The sequence below is a fragment of the Podarcis erhardii genome, assembly GCF_964252035.2.
Source record: "Podarcis erhardii genome assembly, chromosome: 15".
NCBI classification, from domain to species: domain Eukaryota; kingdom Metazoa; phylum Chordata; class Lepidosauria; order Squamata; family Lacertidae; genus Podarcis; species Podarcis erhardii.
The window spans coordinates 24,486,374-24,504,245 of record NC_138505.1 but is presented as its reverse complement, the minus strand read 5'-3'; the positions used below and the strand labels follow the sequence as shown (position 1 = coordinate 24,504,245).

At 46.5% G+C, this 17,872-nt stretch overlaps 1 protein-coding gene across 1 annotated transcript; it reads right to left on the bottom strand.

Moving 5' to 3' along the window:
* Window positions 1-1,169: 1,169 nt before the first annotated feature.
* Window positions 1,170-17,872, bottom strand: TCN2 (transcobalamin 2). The gene is made up of 10 exons (XM_081841978.1): window positions 17,555-17,872; window positions 15,915-16,065; window positions 14,697-14,886; window positions 12,723-12,883; window positions 10,847-11,008; window positions 9,289-9,464; window positions 8,162-8,333; window positions 5,894-6,092; window positions 3,549-3,670; window positions 1,170-1,784 (listed from the first exon to the last, which is right to left on the bottom strand). Exons 2-10 carry the CDS (start codon window positions 15,979-15,981, stop codon window positions 1,723-1,725), a joined length of 1,311 nt encoding a protein of 436 aa, XP_081698104.1. The 5' UTR covers window positions 15,982-16,065; window positions 17,555-17,872; the 3' UTR covers window positions 1,170-1,722.

Genomic DNA, 17,872 nt, shown 5'->3' with positions numbered 1-17,872 from the left:
CCTCCTGGCCGCGGGTGGGAGGCGACAGCCTGGTTTAAGCGCACCGGAGGAGGAGGAGGAGGAGAGGTAACGTTGTCTTGCCTCCCGCGGCTCCGCGCGCAAAATTGCGCCCGCACCGCCGCCTGTGCGCAGAGGCCAGCAGCGTGATGGCTTGGGAAGATATTGCAGTTTCGGACTGGATCCATGTTTTTAAAATGTGTGTGTCTGTCTTTATTTATTTATTTATTTATTTATTTATTTATTTATTTAAATAAATAAATGTGCGTGCGTGTTTGTTTGTTTGTGTTTTTCCCACGGCAGCTCAAAGCTGAGGGTATATTTTTTTCACTTATGGTAGAAATGCAAGTGGGCAAATGGTGTAAAGGTAAAGGGACCCTGACCATTAGGTCCAGTTGTGGCCGACTCTGGGGTTGCGGCGCTCATCTCGCTTTATTGGCCGAGGGAGCCGGCGTACAGCTTCCAGGTCATGTGGCCACCATGACTAAGCCGCTTCTGGCAAACCAGAACAGTGCATGGAAACGCCGTTTACCTTCCCAGGTATCTATTTATCTACTTGCACTTTAGCGGTACCTATTTATCTACTTGCACTTTGACGTGCTTTCGAACTGCTAGGTTGGCAGGAGCTGGGACCGAGCAACAGGAGCTCATCCGTCACGGGGATTCAAACCGCCAACCTTCTGATCGGCAAGCCCTAGGCTCTGGTGTACAACGAGCTAAATTTTTTATTATTATTTACATTTCCTAAAAAAACCAGAAGCATTCCTTCTTGGTATAAATGGGAATGAGTTAGCAAAAAAAGCCTGTAACTTATTCTTATATGCTACAACAGCTGCAAGGATATTATACGCAAGATACTGGAAACAGAGACCCCAGGGAAAGAACAATGGTTAAACAAACTCATTGAATATGCTAAGTTTGCAAATATGACACCCAAAATAAGAAATGTAGATGATGAATCAGACAAGGAGTGAGTGGGAGTATTTAGGGGAATATTTACAAAAATTCAATCTTAAATACAAGTAGGGGATATCTTCTGACTAGCAGTTGATAATATAAAGGATATGAGAAGGTTGAAAATAAGCCGAAGATATTACTACATGTGCAGCTAATTGAAATGTACAAAGAACTGTCATGGAATGTTGGGTGGAAGTCCAAAAGAATTACTGTAAAAGAATGGAAAATAATTTTTATTAGTTTTCAATTACAATAATCCAATACTAGCCTCATTCTAACATTGCCAAGTTATAATACAATTGATAATACCAATCACTGAGATGCCAAATTATACAATTAAGGTGATCTCCCGCGTGCTAGAATTGATGATTTGAAGGTTTACTTCATTTCTGCGTTCCAAAATCTTATGCATTCCAATTACGTTCTGGTCAAAATAACAATCCTTTATATCGCCAGCTGCAGTTTTAAAGACTTCCATTTGTATTGGCACATTAAATGATTTATACAGCTACAGGTGAAGCATTCAAACGCTCTTCTTGTTCTTCCTGGGTGTGGCAATTATTCTGATTGTAATGTTTCTTCCTGTCCTTGTAATATATTATGTCTATCAGTTGTTGCTGTTCTCCATTATGCCTCGGGCAGAGCTTGTGTCCCATTGTTGTTTCATGATTTCTTCATTGCTCCCTCTGTGCTGGTGTCTTTATGTGTCCTGCGAGCCAGTTGAGGCAGAGATAGCAGAGAGCCAATCAATCAGAGTGTGGGCTGTTTCTACCAAGGGCTAAATTTGAAGAGGATGGTTTCTTCGTTTTGTGGGATGTAGTCTGCAATACCTGCAAAACGGGAGGGCAAAAGATGAAGCTGTAAGGACAGAGAGGAACTCCGAAGACCAAATGCTCCTCCCCAGGACTTTGGGTTTGCTGCAATGATATGGGAGTGGGGAAATAAAGTGCAGAATTCCATCTCCTGACAATCTCAGTTTTTCAAATAAAAACGTTAAGTTCCTAGACCTTAGGTTTGCAGACATATGCTTGAAGATAAATCATTCCAAGCAGAAGTGAATGCATTCATGCATCCACCTCTCAGTGCCTGTAACATCCAAGCCACCTTCATCGCCTTCTGGAAATGCAACAAAGCTCAAGACTGAATTAAATCTGCTGGCTATGCAAGGCCAATGCTGTGTGCATTAACAATACAATACAATACAATACAATACAATACAATACAATACAATACAATACCATACCATACCATACCATACCATACCATACCATACCATACCATACCCGAACGCCTTGGTACTCATCCGTTTTGGCTCCCAAACACTGCAAACCCGGAAGTGAGTGTTCCTGTTTATGAACGTTCTGTGGAAGTTGAACATCTGACGGGGCTTCCACGGCTTCCGATTGACTGCAGGAGCTTCCTGCAGCCAATCGGAAGCCATGCCTTGGTTTACGAATGTTTGGAAGTCGAATGGACTTCTGGAACGGATTCTGTTCGCCTTCCAAGGTACTACTGTAATACTACTACTACTACTACTACTACTACTACAGTGGTACCTCGGGTTACAGACACTTCAGGTTACAGACTCCGCTAACCTAGAAATAGAACCTCGGGTTAAGAACTTTGCTTCAGGATGAGAAAAGAAATTGCGCGGCGGCAGTGGGAGGCCCCATTAGCTAAAGTACCTCAGGTTAAGAACAGTTTCAGGTTAAGAATGGACCTCCAGAACGAATTCAGTTCTTAACCCGAGGTACCACTGTACTACTAATAATAACACCCTTCCTTTCCCCCTAACTCAAGGTGGCTTACAGCTAAAATAATAACAGCTAAAACACCGGGGGGGGGGGGAGATACAATAATTAAAAAACAATTAAACCTGGATAGAATTAAAACTATATATATTCAACTGCCCTTCGATAATTGCAACACCCAAGCAGAGAAATTGATGTAGGGTAAGGCTCTGGACACGGGTGGCGCTGTGGGTTAAACCACAGAGCCTAGGACTTGCCGATCAGAAGGTTGGCGGTTCGAATCCCCGCGCTGGGGTGAGCTCCCTTTGCTCGGTCCCTGCTCTGCTAACCTAGCAGTTCGAAAGCACGTCAAAGTGCAAGTAGATAAATAGGTACCACTCTGGCGGGAAGGTAAACGGCGTTTCCATGCGCTGCTCTGGTTCGCCAGAAGCGGCTTAGTCATGCTGGCTACATGACCTGGAAGCTATATGCCCGCTCCCTCGGCCAATAAAGCGAGATGAGCGCCGTAACCCCAGAGTCGGCCACAACTGGACCTAATAGTCAGGGGTCCCTTTACCTTTAAGGCTCTGCCAAGAGAATCTATGCCCTCAAATTAATACCCTCAGCACAGGCATATTATTTAGTCCCTAAGGGTGTAAACCAGGCTTGGAATTGTGGGGACAAAGCCTAGGGAATGGTTTAGAGCCGGAATTGGTGATGCTAGCTGAGGCTGATGGGATTTGTAGCCCAAAGCTACAACCCAGAGAGCACCGGGTTGGCAAAGCCTGGTCCAAGCCAATCCCTCCCTCCCCGCCCCAGAGATAGGACAAAGGTCTCCTTTGCTGCTGGGCTTCTATCACTCACCTTGCTCCAGGGCAGTGTTTGGAGCTCGGAGAACCTTCCAGTACTTGCGTTCCCCTTCCCGAGGCTTCACCCCCATCACTGAGGTCAGCAGAGGGCCAGACAGCGTCTTCTGGGTCTCAAACCTGTTTAGCAAAAGAAGGAAGAAGTGTCATGAATTGCTGAGGAATGAGCAGGTGTAGGAACAATGGAAGAACCGTTCTGGACCAGGCCAGAGACCTCCCTTCTCAGCACCCTGTTCTCACAGTGGCTGAACAGTTTGCATGTGGGAAACTTGCAATCCAAGCATTTGAACCTACCCAGATCCTGAAATCATCTTCTGAGGCCCTTCTTCGTGTGCCTCCTCCTCGAGAGGTGCGGAGGGCGGCAACACGAGAATGGGGCCTTCTCTGCAGTGGCTCCCTGTCTGTGGCATGCTCTCCCCAAGGAAGTTCACCTGGCGCCTCCATTCATAGCTGTCAACTTACAGATTTGAAAATAAGGGACCAGCAGCCTTGAAAATAAGGGACCAGCAGCCAAAATAAGGGACCTGCAGCCTCACCTTTTCCAGGCACTCCAGTCTTCCTGTCCTCCTGCAGTCTGGTCAAACTCATGCTGGGTAGCTTCAAGAACACTGTCCAACCAACTTTGTAACCAGAGGTTCAACTGAATAGAATCTGAATCACATGCACCACAAGGCCTATGCAGCCTCAACTTAAGATGGCTCCCTGACCTGGCTTTGCACTGCAAAGTTTGCAGCAGAACGTGCAACAAAATGGCGTCCAGCATTCAAAACACCCCTCAGCTTGCATTAACTAGCCACACAAAAGGCATACAAGCTCCACCCCCCAGTCGTTCTTAGACTTCTTATTGGGTGAGCAACACAGCCAAGCAACACAGTTGGAGCCTCCCTCCTCCCTGGCCAACAGGGAGGGAGGGAGAGGAGCTGCTTCCTTTGAAATTTAAGGGACATCATTTAAGGGACATCCATCAATAAGGGACAGCAGCGGGACATGGCGCTGGAATAAGGGACTGTCCCTTCAAATAAGGGACACTTGACAGCTATGCCCCCATTACATACCTTTAGATGCCAGGCAAAAATGTTCCTTTTTAACCAGGCCTTTGGTTTACCTCCTTCACACCCTATGCCCTTTTAAAATGTAGCTCTTTTCTGGAGGGGTGTTATTGGGTGTGTTTTTTATTCTGATTACATTTGTTGTGATCTTTTCTGTGAACCGCCCTGAGATCTCCGGGTATAAGGCAGTATAATAATAATTAATAAATAATAAATAATCGTAATAAAAGATCCCTCTCTGCATTTGTGATTGCTATCAAATTGTCTTCAGAGGCAGAGATAAGGGAAGGCAGAACAGCCAGCTAGTAGGCATTGCTTTATTATATTATTAATCACAGCGCTGTGATTGCTTTATTATATTATTAATATCATTATCAACGTATTAATTAGAAATCGTTTTGAGGGTGTGTTTTCTTGCAAGCAAGGGGTGTATAATTTTTCTGAAACAAACCCATAAGTAAAATCAGTAACCTTCTACACAATTGGCTCAAGGTGATATACAGTGAAAACAGCAATAAAATTAAATTTAATTTTCGTATCATTATAGATAACAAAATCAAATAATTAAAATTGGGGAGGGGGGTTTGCTATCCCCATTCCCAACAACAATGCCAACAATAATTCTTTTGAATGAAACGACAGAAATTTGTGTGTACTGTATGTTTAATTTCTATTTTGTTATACTGCCTTTCTTTCATCTTGTATGTTATTGAAGTGTAGGTTCTTTCTTAAGTAAATAAACAATTAAGAAACTCCCACAAAAAACAGCATACACACCTACAGTCATACGTTGGATCTCAAACACCTTAGCTCCATAGAAATCGGCTCCCAAACAATCGAAACCCGGAAGTGTGTGTTCTGGTTTTTGAATGATTTTTGGAAGCTGAACATCCGGTACAGCTTCTGATTGGCTGCAGGATGCTCCTGCAACCAATCGGAAGCCGTGCATCGATTTTTGAATGGTTCCCGGAACGCATTCCCGGGAATCGAACGGAATCCCAGAACGCATTCTGTTCAAGAACCAAGGCACGACTGTAAATAAAAACTAAAAACAATGCATGAGGAAGGTCCCGGGTTCAAACCCCGCCCCACACCATAGCATCTCCAGGTAGGACTATGAATCACCCCTGTCTGAAACCTTGGAGAGTCACTGCCAGACAGTGCTGGCAGTATTGGGCTGGATGGACCTGTGGTCTGCCTCAGTGGAGGGCAGCTACCTCAGTTCCTGTACCTCCACTGCCCCCACCCCCTCTATAACACCTGCCAAAGCAAATGAAGATGGAAGTAGCCTCACGTAAAGCGCTTAGGGGTGTTCAGCATCTCTGCAACTTTCAGCACGTCCAGCAGAGAGGAGCCGAGAGGAACTCTGACGACGTGTCTGTACAACGGCACGCGAAGAGGTGGCTGCTTCACAAGCAGCTCGACACGGATGCTTGGCCTACTCCCGGTGGGCGGCTCCAGCCTGGGAGAGGAGGTGACAAAATTCAAACCACCTGCACGGAAGGAAACAAAGTTTGAGGGTGCATCAGGAGTCAGGCTGGTTCCTGGTGGACCTTACCATTTCTGCGTCATTGGTGATGCCATTTTGGACCCTTCCCAGGTGTGTTCTGTTAGAATTCCTGCTCCATGATTGCAGTCATGGGATTGTTGTCTATCACATGACAGTGTATGTTTTGACTCCACAGAGTGGGAAGTAACAGAGACACAATGTTTGTGTTACTGTGTTCCGTGAAGGGGGGGCTATTGTCCTCTGTTCTTTTTCTCTTTGCTGTCTGATGCTAGAGAGAGAGGGAGCCATGTTGCAGTGCTCACTGTGTGTTGATATGTAAATAAAGTAGATTAGCAAAATGCTGAGATGATGAGGTCTGTTACGCAAGCTGCGAAGACTCTGCGGATCCCTAAGTCTACCGATGTCTGTTGGCATCGGTCGCTGTGATGTTCGGGCAGAAGAAAGCTTTTGAAGCTCCCGAACGATCGACCAGGAGGGAGGGAACATGCCAGTCGGGCATGTGTCTCTGCCAGGGTCCTACTCGAGTACAGTGGTACCTCAGGTTACATACGCTTCAGGTTACATACGCTTCAGGTTACAGACTCCGCTAACCCAGAAATAGTGCTTCAGGTTAAGAACTTTGCTTCAGGATGAGAACAGAAATTGTGCTCTGGCAGCGCAGCAGGAGGCCCCATTAGCTAAAGTGGTGCTTCAGGTTAAGAACAGTTTCAGGTTAAGTACGGACCTCCGGAACGAATTAAGTACTTAACCCGAGGTACCACTGTATAGGCTAAGCTCCTGGTGGACCCTATCATTTCTGCATCATTGGTGATGCTGTTTTGGACCCTTTCCAGGTGTGTTCCACCTCCCCACAGGTGTCCCTCTTCCCCCCTCTGGCCTTCAAGTGGTACCCTGAGAACCCTGCCTCTTTAATCTCAGAGGGGGAGCAAGAGGCCCTCTGTGTATGCTCAGGTGAAACCTCGGCTTGTTTTTTGGCTGGCAGCAAAGTGATTATGCAGGTTGTCATAAAGACATAAGAAGTGAACTGCTGGGCCGGGAAAGCTGGGAAGGTGACAAGCAGGACCTGAGCACAGCACAGAATGTGATTCCCATATTTCGGACAGCAGAGGTAGTACACAGCCCTCCTGGCTAGTAGCTGCCGACAGCCTTTTCCTTTATAAATTTGTCTTTTAAAGCCATCTGAGCTGGTGGCCATCATTGCTTCTTGGAGGAGCGAATTCCGCAGCTCCAGGCACAGAGATCTGCTGCCTCCAATCTAAGCACTAAGAGCTAAGATGAGACATCAGGGAGCTGTTATTTCCGACCTTCGTGCTTAGCACCACAGCACTAAGATCACAGAGAAGTCTTTGCTTATAGGTCTTTTAATGGCAGCAGGCAGAAGCTTCTCGCCGGTCTCAGCGCTGTGGAAGCTACATTGCTAAGAATGGAGCTAAGCCTGTGTCTGATCTTTTTTTAAAATAATAATAGTTATTTTATTTATGATTTTCAGTTTTACACATGTCAATGATTTTAACCATCATTTTAACATTTTGAAACTCGACTTCCTCCCCCCTCTTTCTGCGGTTCCTTAAATTAATTTTTTTATCTTTTCTGCATATTCCAAATTAATTTACTCATTAATTCATCTACTTTAAATATATCCTCTTAGAAAACTGCAGCGTATTACAATAATCCTGCCAGTGTTCTTATCTGTTTACAGATTATTAGTAAATATTCAATAAACCATTTCTATTCTTTTATTAAAAAAATTGGTTGCTTTGATTTCTTATTTTTCCAGTAAGTTTTGCCATTTCTGCATATTTTGTAAGTTTTTGCATCCTTCCTTCTTTTGCTGGGACAAACCTGTGCCTGATTGTGTGACTTGATGTCAGGCAACTTACATGTAGGCAGCCCTTCGCACCTGTCAAAATGGCCCGCAGAGGCCAGTTCTGGATCTGGTCCCCCTCTATGGTCGCAGCTCTACCCTGGCTTGACTGGAGCCAGTCTACCCTGGCTTGACTGCGTCCCCACTACTCCTTTGCAACATCCTCTTTTCTCCCCCCCCCCCGCTACCTCTCTCAGCTTGGCACACCATCCTGGCGACATCCAGGTAACTCTTGCCATGCAGGGCAGGCAGCAACTGAGACTTGATGAGGGCGTTTTGGAAATCTCCTCGCTCCAGGCTTCGAATCAGGGTTGCAACAGCCTCGGGACACTCTGGGTTCATCCCCGTAGCAATGAGGAACTGAATCGCAAAGAGATGGAAAAGGCATCAGAGACTGAAGAAAAGTGCCTTTATGTTAGTTCTTGCATTCCCACCTACGGTAGAAGAGGCTACCAGTGGCCTGCTGGCATTGAAATCCTGGCCAAGCTAGAAGGGAAATGCCCATCAGCCGGACGTTCCGCAGTGGTTTCCATTCTGTTCTGAAGAGGCAAGCCATTCCCTAGCCAAGGTCTTCAACCTCAGATTGGGGAAAAAAGACTTGCCTCTTCAGCACTGCGCGTTGCGTTTGGAAAAAACCATAGAACCAAGTGGAGAGAATCAGATTCTGGAATGGGACGCAACAGGAAAGGAACTCCAGAGGTGACTGGGGCTGATGGGGCAGAAGGTAAGGAGACCAGCAGTAGGTGGCACCAGAGCCAATGACAGGAGGAGCCAGTTCACCCTAGCTTTGTTCCCTCCTACTTGTTGAGTTCTGCGACTACAGAGGAGGAGGAAGCAGAGAGGCTCAGCTACCTCCTGGTTGCTTGTACAGTGGCACCTCGGGTTACATACACTTCAGGTTACATACGCTTCAGGTTACAGACTCCGCTAGCCCAGAAATAGTGCTTCAGGTTAAGAACTTTGCTTCAGGATGAGAACAGAAATCGTGCTCTGGTGGCGTGGCAGCAGCAGAAGGCCCCATTAGCTAAAGTGGTGCTTCAGGTTAAGAACAGTTTCAGGTTAAGAACAGACCTCCAGAACGAATTAAGTAATTAACCCGAGGTACCACTGTATATAAGAGGCCAGGCAGGTGGGGGCTGGGCGAGGGCAGAGGGAGGTTGGTGGGGCAGTGCTCTAATGGGCCATGCCCACTAGTAGAGAGATCCTTCAAGTTTCCACCTCGTGGTTACAGAGAAGAAAATGGCTTAGCAAGAGCTACAAAATAGTAAATGTGAGAATTGCCATCCCTCCACTTTGCCTGCAGAGTCCTCCTCACCTGTGTGGCCAGGGGGCTGCTGTCGACATTGCCAAAAGCCCCTTCTGCAGTCTTGGCCTGCAGTATCTTCCGCTTGACTCTCTGCACAGCCTGGCTGAGGTTTGCCACCAGCTCTGGCCTGTAGAAGGTGGCTCGTTCCAAGCAGGCAAAGGCCAGACCTCCCATCGCCTCTGTGTCTGGGTGAGCAAGGTTAAAACAGCCATGAAGAGGAGAGCTGACCCGCCAGTCCCAAACACATGCCTACATCCTTCGCATGGCTTGCTCCATCGATCCACCTAGCTCAATACTGTCTACACTGACCAGCAGCAGCTCTGGGAGTCTCTCCCAGCCCTACCTGGAGATGTGGGCAATTGAACCCAGGACCATCTGCAAGCACAGCAGGTGCTCTACCACTGAACACCGCCACCCATTTTCCATACCCACGGTGCCCCCTGCTTCTCCATACCTCTGTCCTCACAACAGCTAATCACCACTCCATGCCCCTTGCCACCTCAGGCAATGCCCCACTCTGTCTAACGGTAGGGCTGGTCCCAGGGAAGACAGCCAGGTTGCTACAGGGGAAATGGGCACAGAGCCCCGGAGCAGCCCTTCTTGGCGTGCCTCCTCCACAAAAGGTCTGGAAGGTGGCAACACGAGAAAGGGCCTTTTCTGCAGTGGCTCTGTTTGTGGAATGCTCTCCCCAGGGAGGTTCAACTGGCGCCTTAATTATACAACTTTGGGCACCAGGCAAAAATGTTCCTCCTTAACCAGGACTTTGGCTGATTAACATCCAATGGCCTTTTAAAATGTGTTGGGGAAGTTCTTGGGATGTTTTTGTTTTTATAATGTAGTTTGTGTTTTTATTTTGTGGCTTATGCTGTAACTTACCTGAGACTTGCAGGTATAGGATAGTAAACTACTACTACTGCTGCTGCTGCTGCTGCTGCTGCTGCTACCAATAATAATATATACTTGAAGGCCACCCTGAGACCTGCGGGTATGGGATAGTATACTACTATTACTAACAATAATATATATCTGAAGGAGTGTCTCCACCCCCATTGTTCAGCCTGGACACTGAGGTCCAGCTCCAAGTGCCTTCTGGTGGTTCCCTCACTGTGAGAAGTGAGGTTACAGGGAACCAGGCAGAGGGCCTTCTCGGTGGTGGCGCCCACCCTGTGGAACGCCCTACCATCAGATGTCAAGGAAATAAACAACTACCTGACTTTTAGAAGACATCTGAAGGCACCCCTGTTTAGGGAAGTTTTTTTATGTTTGATGTTTTGTCGTGTTTTTAATATTCTGTTGTGAACCACCCAGAGTGGCTGGGGAAACCTAGCCAGATGGATGGGATTTAAATAAATATTCATCATCATCATTATTAGTCATTCACCAGCAGTAAAAAAACCAACTCTTGTAAACCGGATTAAAATGGGTCATTCCCTCCTACTTGCTGCCCCCAACCAGAAGCCGCACAGATGATTAAAGCTGCAAGGCATCAACCCCCCCCAAACAGGGCAGAAAACAGTTGAGATCTAGAAACCTGAGTGGACTTGTGTGCAAAGTGGGCAGCACGTACCCACAGAGTGCTTGTTGTGGAGCACAAATCGTCCCTGCTCCTCTGCGTGCAAGAGCTTGCGGATCACATGCTCGTCGATCTTCTTGCGGTGAATACACAAGGCTAAGACCCCCAAGCTGTACTGGTAGTAGTTGGTGATGGGGTGTCCTGTGTCCTTATGGCCTGGGTGCAGGAGGAGAAAGACCAATGGGTAAGTCTGCCTTTTCTGCCGTAATTAATTACCCAGCTCCCTGCTGACCTTTAGCCTATGAAGCCCTGCTCTGGGGCTTCCAGATGCTGGCAAAACCTCTCCTTAAGTGCTTGCCCCTAATTCAGACTTCCAACACTTGCTTTCATTCAACCAGTTTTTTAATGTGGCAGCACCTACACACTGGAACTCCTTGCCACTTGACACCACGCAGGCGCCTTCATTGTGCTCTTTTTGGCACCTGCTAAAAGCATTTTTGGATCAGCCTACCCAGACACGTAGAATGTTGTTGTATGTTTTACATTATTGCAGATTTTTTATTTTGAAAGTTTTTAAGCTTTTTGTTTTAACTGATAATTTTACTGTTTTTTTCTCTTTGTAAACTGCTTTTAGGTTGTTGTTGCTTTCAAAAATCCAGCATATAAATTTTACAAAATAAGTATATGAACTAAATCCCACCATTTCTTGTTTATTTGCTATTTTCAACTTAGATGCCCTAAAAGACCAGCTCCATCAGGCACCTTCTACCCCTGACCTGTCCCAGGGGGCATAATAAGAACAACTGCTTATGAACAGGAGCTTGAGTTAATTTCCCCCACCCTAATCTATATGCAGGAGTTGGTAAAGGGATATCTGAGGGTTAAGGATCTGGTGGTACCTCGGAAGTCGAACGGAATCCGTTCCGGAACTCCGCTCAACTTCCAAAACGTTCAAAAACCAAGGCACAACTTCCGATTGGCTGCAGGAAGCTGCAGGAAGCTCCTGCAGCCAATCGGAAGCTGCGTCGTATGTTCGGCTTCCAAAGAATGTTCACAAACCGGAAAAAGCCAAAAGGTTCGACTCACAAGATGCTCGGGAGCCAAGGTACGACTGTATTTGTTTTTAAAAATGGAAGTTAATTAGAGATAAATAAGTGTGTAATAGGGGAAGAAATATCTGAGAAAGGGAGCCAGTTTTTGAAAAAATGGTATTATATTAGTTTTAATTTGGCATTGATGCATTATAAATTTGGAAAGTGAATAAAAATTAATTGGTTTTAAAAAAAGAAAAGAACTAGTGCCTTAGTTTGATTATTCCTCCCCCCCCCCTTCCCTCGCCATCCCTTTTCCCTTGTGTGTCGTGTTTTTTAATGTACTTCATTTATGCATTTGGCTGAAGGTAAAAAGTAAAGGGACCCCTGACCATTAGGTCCAGTCGTGGCAGACTCTGGGGTTGCTGCGCTCATCTCGCTTTATTGGCTGAGGGAGCTGGCATACAGCTTCCAGGTCATGTGGCTAGCATGACTAAGCCACTTCTGGCGAACCAGAGCAGCGCACGGAAATGCTATTTACCTTCCCGCCGGAGCAGTACCTATTTATCTACTTGCACTTTGACATGCTTTTGAACTACTAGGTTGGCAGGAGCTGGGATCAAGCAATGGGCACTCACCCCGTCGCGGGGATTCGAACCGCCAACCTTCTGATCGGCAAGTCCTAGGCTCTGTGGTTTAACCCACGGCACCACCCGCTCTAAGAAAACAATAAACATGCCACCCAGAGGAGCCCCAGGGACACCTCTGAAAGGTGTGTACAGCTCAGTCTGATAGTGTGATCTTCCCAGTCGGGGAGAAAGCGGTTCCTAGTCAGCATCTCTTGCCGAAAAACAGTGAACGCAGCAAAGAAACTTTGTTGCCATCGCCTTGAACCTTACCTATCTGCGCCTTTTCCTTGTTCAAGTGAAGCTTAAGCTGTGTCACCAGCTGCCTCCCTTCAAGTGCCTCCATGTCGTGGCAGGCGGCCCGCAGCGCAAGGAGGTACAGGGCCAGCTGACCTGTGCTAGGATGCTCATGGTAGCGGACTGGAGTCAGAGAGCTGGATTGGAAGAAGTCAGAATAGCCATGCCGTTAGCCCCTCCCATGCAGCCAGGCTAGGCCTTCTCCAGGTTTAACTTCATTTATCCAGTTCAATTTTATTACGGGGCTTCCCAAGCTTGTGTCTCCAGCTGTTTCTGGACTACAAATCCCATCACACCCTGACTGCTGGTCCTGCTAGCTAGCGAGGATGGGAGTTGTAGTCCAACAGCGGCTGGATACCTAAGTTTGGGAAACCGTGTTTTATTGCGTTCAGAGCCCACCTTTTTCTCTAAGGGGCTGAAGGTTGTGTACACGGCTCTCCCCACACAACAACCTTGCGAGGTAGGTTAGGCTGAGAGTGCCTGACTGGGCCAACATCACCCAGTGAGCTTTGTGGCTGAGCGGGGATTTGAACCCCAGCCTCCCATTTCCTAGTACAGTGGTACCTCGAGTTACATACGCTTCAGGTTACATATGCTTCAGGTTACATACGCTTCAGGTTACACACGCTCCAGGTTACAGACTCCGCTAACCCAGAAATAGTGCTTCAGGTTAAGCACTTTGCTTCAGGATGAGAACAGAAATAGTGCTCCGGCGGCGTGGCAGGAGGCCCCATTAACTAAAGTGGTCTTCAGGTTAAGAACAGTTTCAGGTTAAGTACAGACCTCCGGAACGAATTAAGTACTTAACCTGAGGTACCACTGTAGAGCAGACGAACCATGGCACCACCACCAGCTCTCTCTGTTTTGTCTAGAATTAGGATGCTCATTCATAATAAAATTTACATTCACTGGCATAATAATGGTGGTGTTATTGCTATACAGTGGTACCTCAGGTTACATACACTTCAGGTTACATACGCTTCAAGTTACAGACTCCGCTAACCCAGAAATAGTACCTTGGGTTAAGAACTTTGCTTCAGGATGAGAACAGAAATTGCGCTTCCGCGGTGCGGCAGTGGCGGGAGGCCCCATTAGCTAAAGTGGTGCTTCAGGTTAAGAACAATTTCAGGTTAAGAACGGACCTCCGGAACGAATTAAGTATGTAACCAGAGGTACCACTGTATTTTAAATGAAGACCTGATTGTAACCCTCACCCTCTCCCCTTCTTCCCCTCTGTTGTCTCCCACACTGTCAAAACTCAGATTGTAAGATGCTTGGAATGGGGTGGGCCTGTCTGTCTGCTTGCTTGCTTGATGTTGCTTTGTTGGAATGCAAGAGTATACTGAACTAATATATCATAGAATGGTAGAGTTGGAAGGGACCACGAGGTTCATCCAGTCCAACCCCCTACAATGCAGGAATCTTTTTGCCCAGCATGGGACCCGAACCCATAACCCTGAGATTAAGATTTTCTTGCTGGTTGCATCAGGCCAGTGGCCCGTCCAGCCCAGCATCCTGTTCTCATAGCAGGATACATAGATACAGTGGTACTTCTGGTTGCAAACGGGATCCGTTCCGGAGGCCCGTTCACAACATGAAAAGAATGCAACCCACAGAAGTGCGTCTGCGCATGCGTGGGTTGTGATTCGCCGCTTCTGTGCATGATGTCATTTTGAGCTTCTGAGCATGCGCAAGCGGCGAAACCCGAAAGTAACCCTTTCCGGTACTTCCGGGTTGCCGCGGGACATAACCTGAAAGAATGTAACATGAAGCGGATGTAACATGAGGTATGACTGTACCCATATGTGAAACCTGCAAGCGGGACCTGATCCCAAGAGGACTTTCCTCTTCTGTGGTTTCCAGCAATGTACATTCATTGCCCCACCCCCTTCTGCCTCTGGCCCTCATGCTGCAAAATTCCCCATCACCAAAACCCTGTGCTAAACATACGCGCTGGCATTGGGCTGAAAAGCATCTTTCAGGCGCTGGAGGTACTGGCTCTCCTTCTGCAAGTTGTGGTCGTTAGACAGCCGCAGGGCCAGGTAAACACTGGGGTTCGGCTCCTCAGACGCATCCTCTGCCACTTTCAGGAGCTCCGCGTTCAAAGACCTGATGCGATCAGAATTTCCTGCAGAAATTTCTGACCCGAGAGAAGAACAAAACAGGATCGCAAATGTGGCTGCTTTAAAACACATGACTTCCCCCAAAGAACTGTGGGAACTGTAGTTTATATTAAGGGTTCTGGCAATTCATAGAATCATAGAGTTCTAGTCCAACCCCCTGCAATGAAGCCAACTTGTGTCTCTGAGAGGGGGAAACTACAGTTCCCAGCATTCTTGCCCGGGTGGGTGGGGGTCATGAACTTTGAAGATGTGTTGAATGTGCTTTAAATGCATGGGGTGAATCTTGCCCTGACCCTTCCTCATTAAGGTAAAAACTTTTCCCATATCAGCGTGACAGATTCTCCACCTTCATTCTGATTCTCTTCTACATTCTGCTGTAAAGCATAGCTGTCAACTTTTCCCTTTTCTTGCGAGGAATCCTATTCATAGCTGTCAACTTTCAGATTTGAAAATAAGGGATCAGCAGCCTCACCTGTCCCAGGGACAGTCCACGGGATATCTAACAATCCAGGATAGCAGCAGGAAGCGGCGCTGGAATAAGGGAATTTCCCACAAAAAAAGGGAAGGTTGACAGCTATGATCCTATTCAGAATAAGGGAATTTCCCTTTAAAAAACGTTGACAGCTATGGCTGTAAGAACCTTGTCTTATACATCCTCAGTAGTTATACATCATAATGTGAATCTTGTTCATGTTTTTTAAAAATTTCAGTGAGAGGGAAAAGCAATTTGCAAACTATATCTATCTATATATATCATCTATCTATCTATCATCTATCGATCATCTATCTATCAATCATCTATCTATCTATCTATCTATCTATCTATCTATCTATAGAATCATAGAGTTGGAAGAGACCACAAGGGCCATCGAGTCCAACCCCCTGCCAAGCAGGAAACACCATCAGAGCACTCCTGACATATGGTTGTCAAGCCTCTGCTTAAAGACCTCCAAAGAAGGAGACTCCACCACACTCCTTCTATCTATCTATCTATCTATCTATCTATCTATCTATCTATCTGATACTTCTCATAAGCAGAGATTACCACACAGCTGGACAGAGGCAAACACGATGGGGAAGAGGACGAAGAACCGTAGACCTCTGGGGTCCATGCTTGTCACAAGAAGGAAGTCAACAGATAGAGATGCTGGCCAGAATTTCAGGAAGGAGTCCAGGAGCTTGGAGGCAAAGACAGCCTGTGAAAGATTCAATGGGAGGAATATCAGTGATGACACAATCTTCCCAAGGAAGAAGTGCTGAGTCTGTGCAACAGGAAGGACTTTGGATGGATGAGAAACAACAAGGGCTGGTGAGGCAGATCAGAAATGTCCACTGGCTATCCTTCCTCTTGATGCTTCACAGATAGCATGTTACACACATATCTGGTTCCACAGAAACCACTTTATCTCACCTAGATATTTTATAGGGAGAGGCAGGATGAGACTCCACACCACAGCCTTTGAGATCAAGCATAGGAAGTGGTCCACCACACATTCACAGAGGGGACTCCCATGCCCTCAATGCAGGAATAAACTTGTCGTGGATAATGCTTCCCCCTGCCCTCCAACCAGGACCAGGTTTAGGTTTGATGAGGCACTAAGCTACTGAAGGTAATGGGGCCCTTTATATGTCCAGCTGTCCTTCGTCAACAACAATTTGTCGCTTTTTTGTGCGCTGAATATATGATATATGGTAATTTATGGACCTAATAGGTATCTAAAGTCATTTGCACATAACAAAATTTGTATTTTATCAAAGTACAGTGGTACCTCGGGTTAAGTACTTAATTCGTTCCGGAGGTCCGTTCTTAACCTGAAACTGCTCTTAACCTGAAGCACCACTTTAGCTAATGGGTCCTCCTGCTGCTGCCGCGCCACCGGAACACGATTTCTGTTCTCATCCTGAAGCAAAGTTCTTAACCTGAAGCACTATTTTTGGGTTAGTGGAGTCTGTAACCTAAAGCGTATGTAACCTGAAGCGTATGTAACCCGAGGTACCACTGTAATTGTTGAACTGAAATACAATTAAGAAGAAGCATATTAATAGTGAAATTGGGGGGGGGGCAAGAGACTGGGGCCCTAAGCTATAGATTGTTTAGCTTATACATAAATCCGGCACTGCCTCCAACATTTCTCTTATGAAAGCAGGGATGTCCTACCATACCCTCCAACATTTCTAAAATGAAACCAGGGACGTCTTAAGGGAAACGGGACATTCTGGGATCAAATCAGAAACCGGGACGGCTTCTGTAAATCGAGGGCTGCCCCCGGAAAATAGGATCTGCCGTCAGTGGCTGCTAGATGTTTACGTTCCACTTCTCCTATTGGAGGAAGTATGCCTCTAAATGTCAGTGGCTGGGAATTACAAGAGGGGATAGTGTGATATACCGTCCACTTTGGGAACTACTGAACTATGTACATTCTTCCCCCTTCAACCTGCTCAGGCAAGCCATTGTGTCTGCCTCTTACATCCCTTGTTGGATAAGAGTGCTTCAGGCTGCAACCCCATGAACCTATTCCTGGCAGGAAGCCCCACTAAATACAGCAGGACTTAGTTCTGCATAAATAAACGTGCATGGGATTGAGCTATATCAATAATATAACATTATACCCGAGGGATCAAGGATTATGTGGGGAGATGTGGGGTGTGAGGGGAAAACGAGCTGTCTTAAGGAGGAGAGCCTACCTGATATGGTCACTTGATGTCCTAGGAGTCTTCACCTCTTCCTGTGAATTATGAATTGGGGTGCACGAGGACTGAAATCAGTTTTTAGAACGAGACTTTTCCTCCACTTTCTCACCACAGGCAGGCAGTGAGGAATCTTCTTTCACTCTTGTTTATTTCAGGTCACATGACATCTCCTCCAGCTGCTGAAGTCAGCTGTTTGCAGAGTGTTTCCTTTCAATTTAAGTGGCTGGGCTGCAGCTCTGAAAGGGAAAAATACGCAAGTTCCAGAGTCCTGAATATGTGGAATCAGGACAGGTCAAGAGCACGTTGGAATAA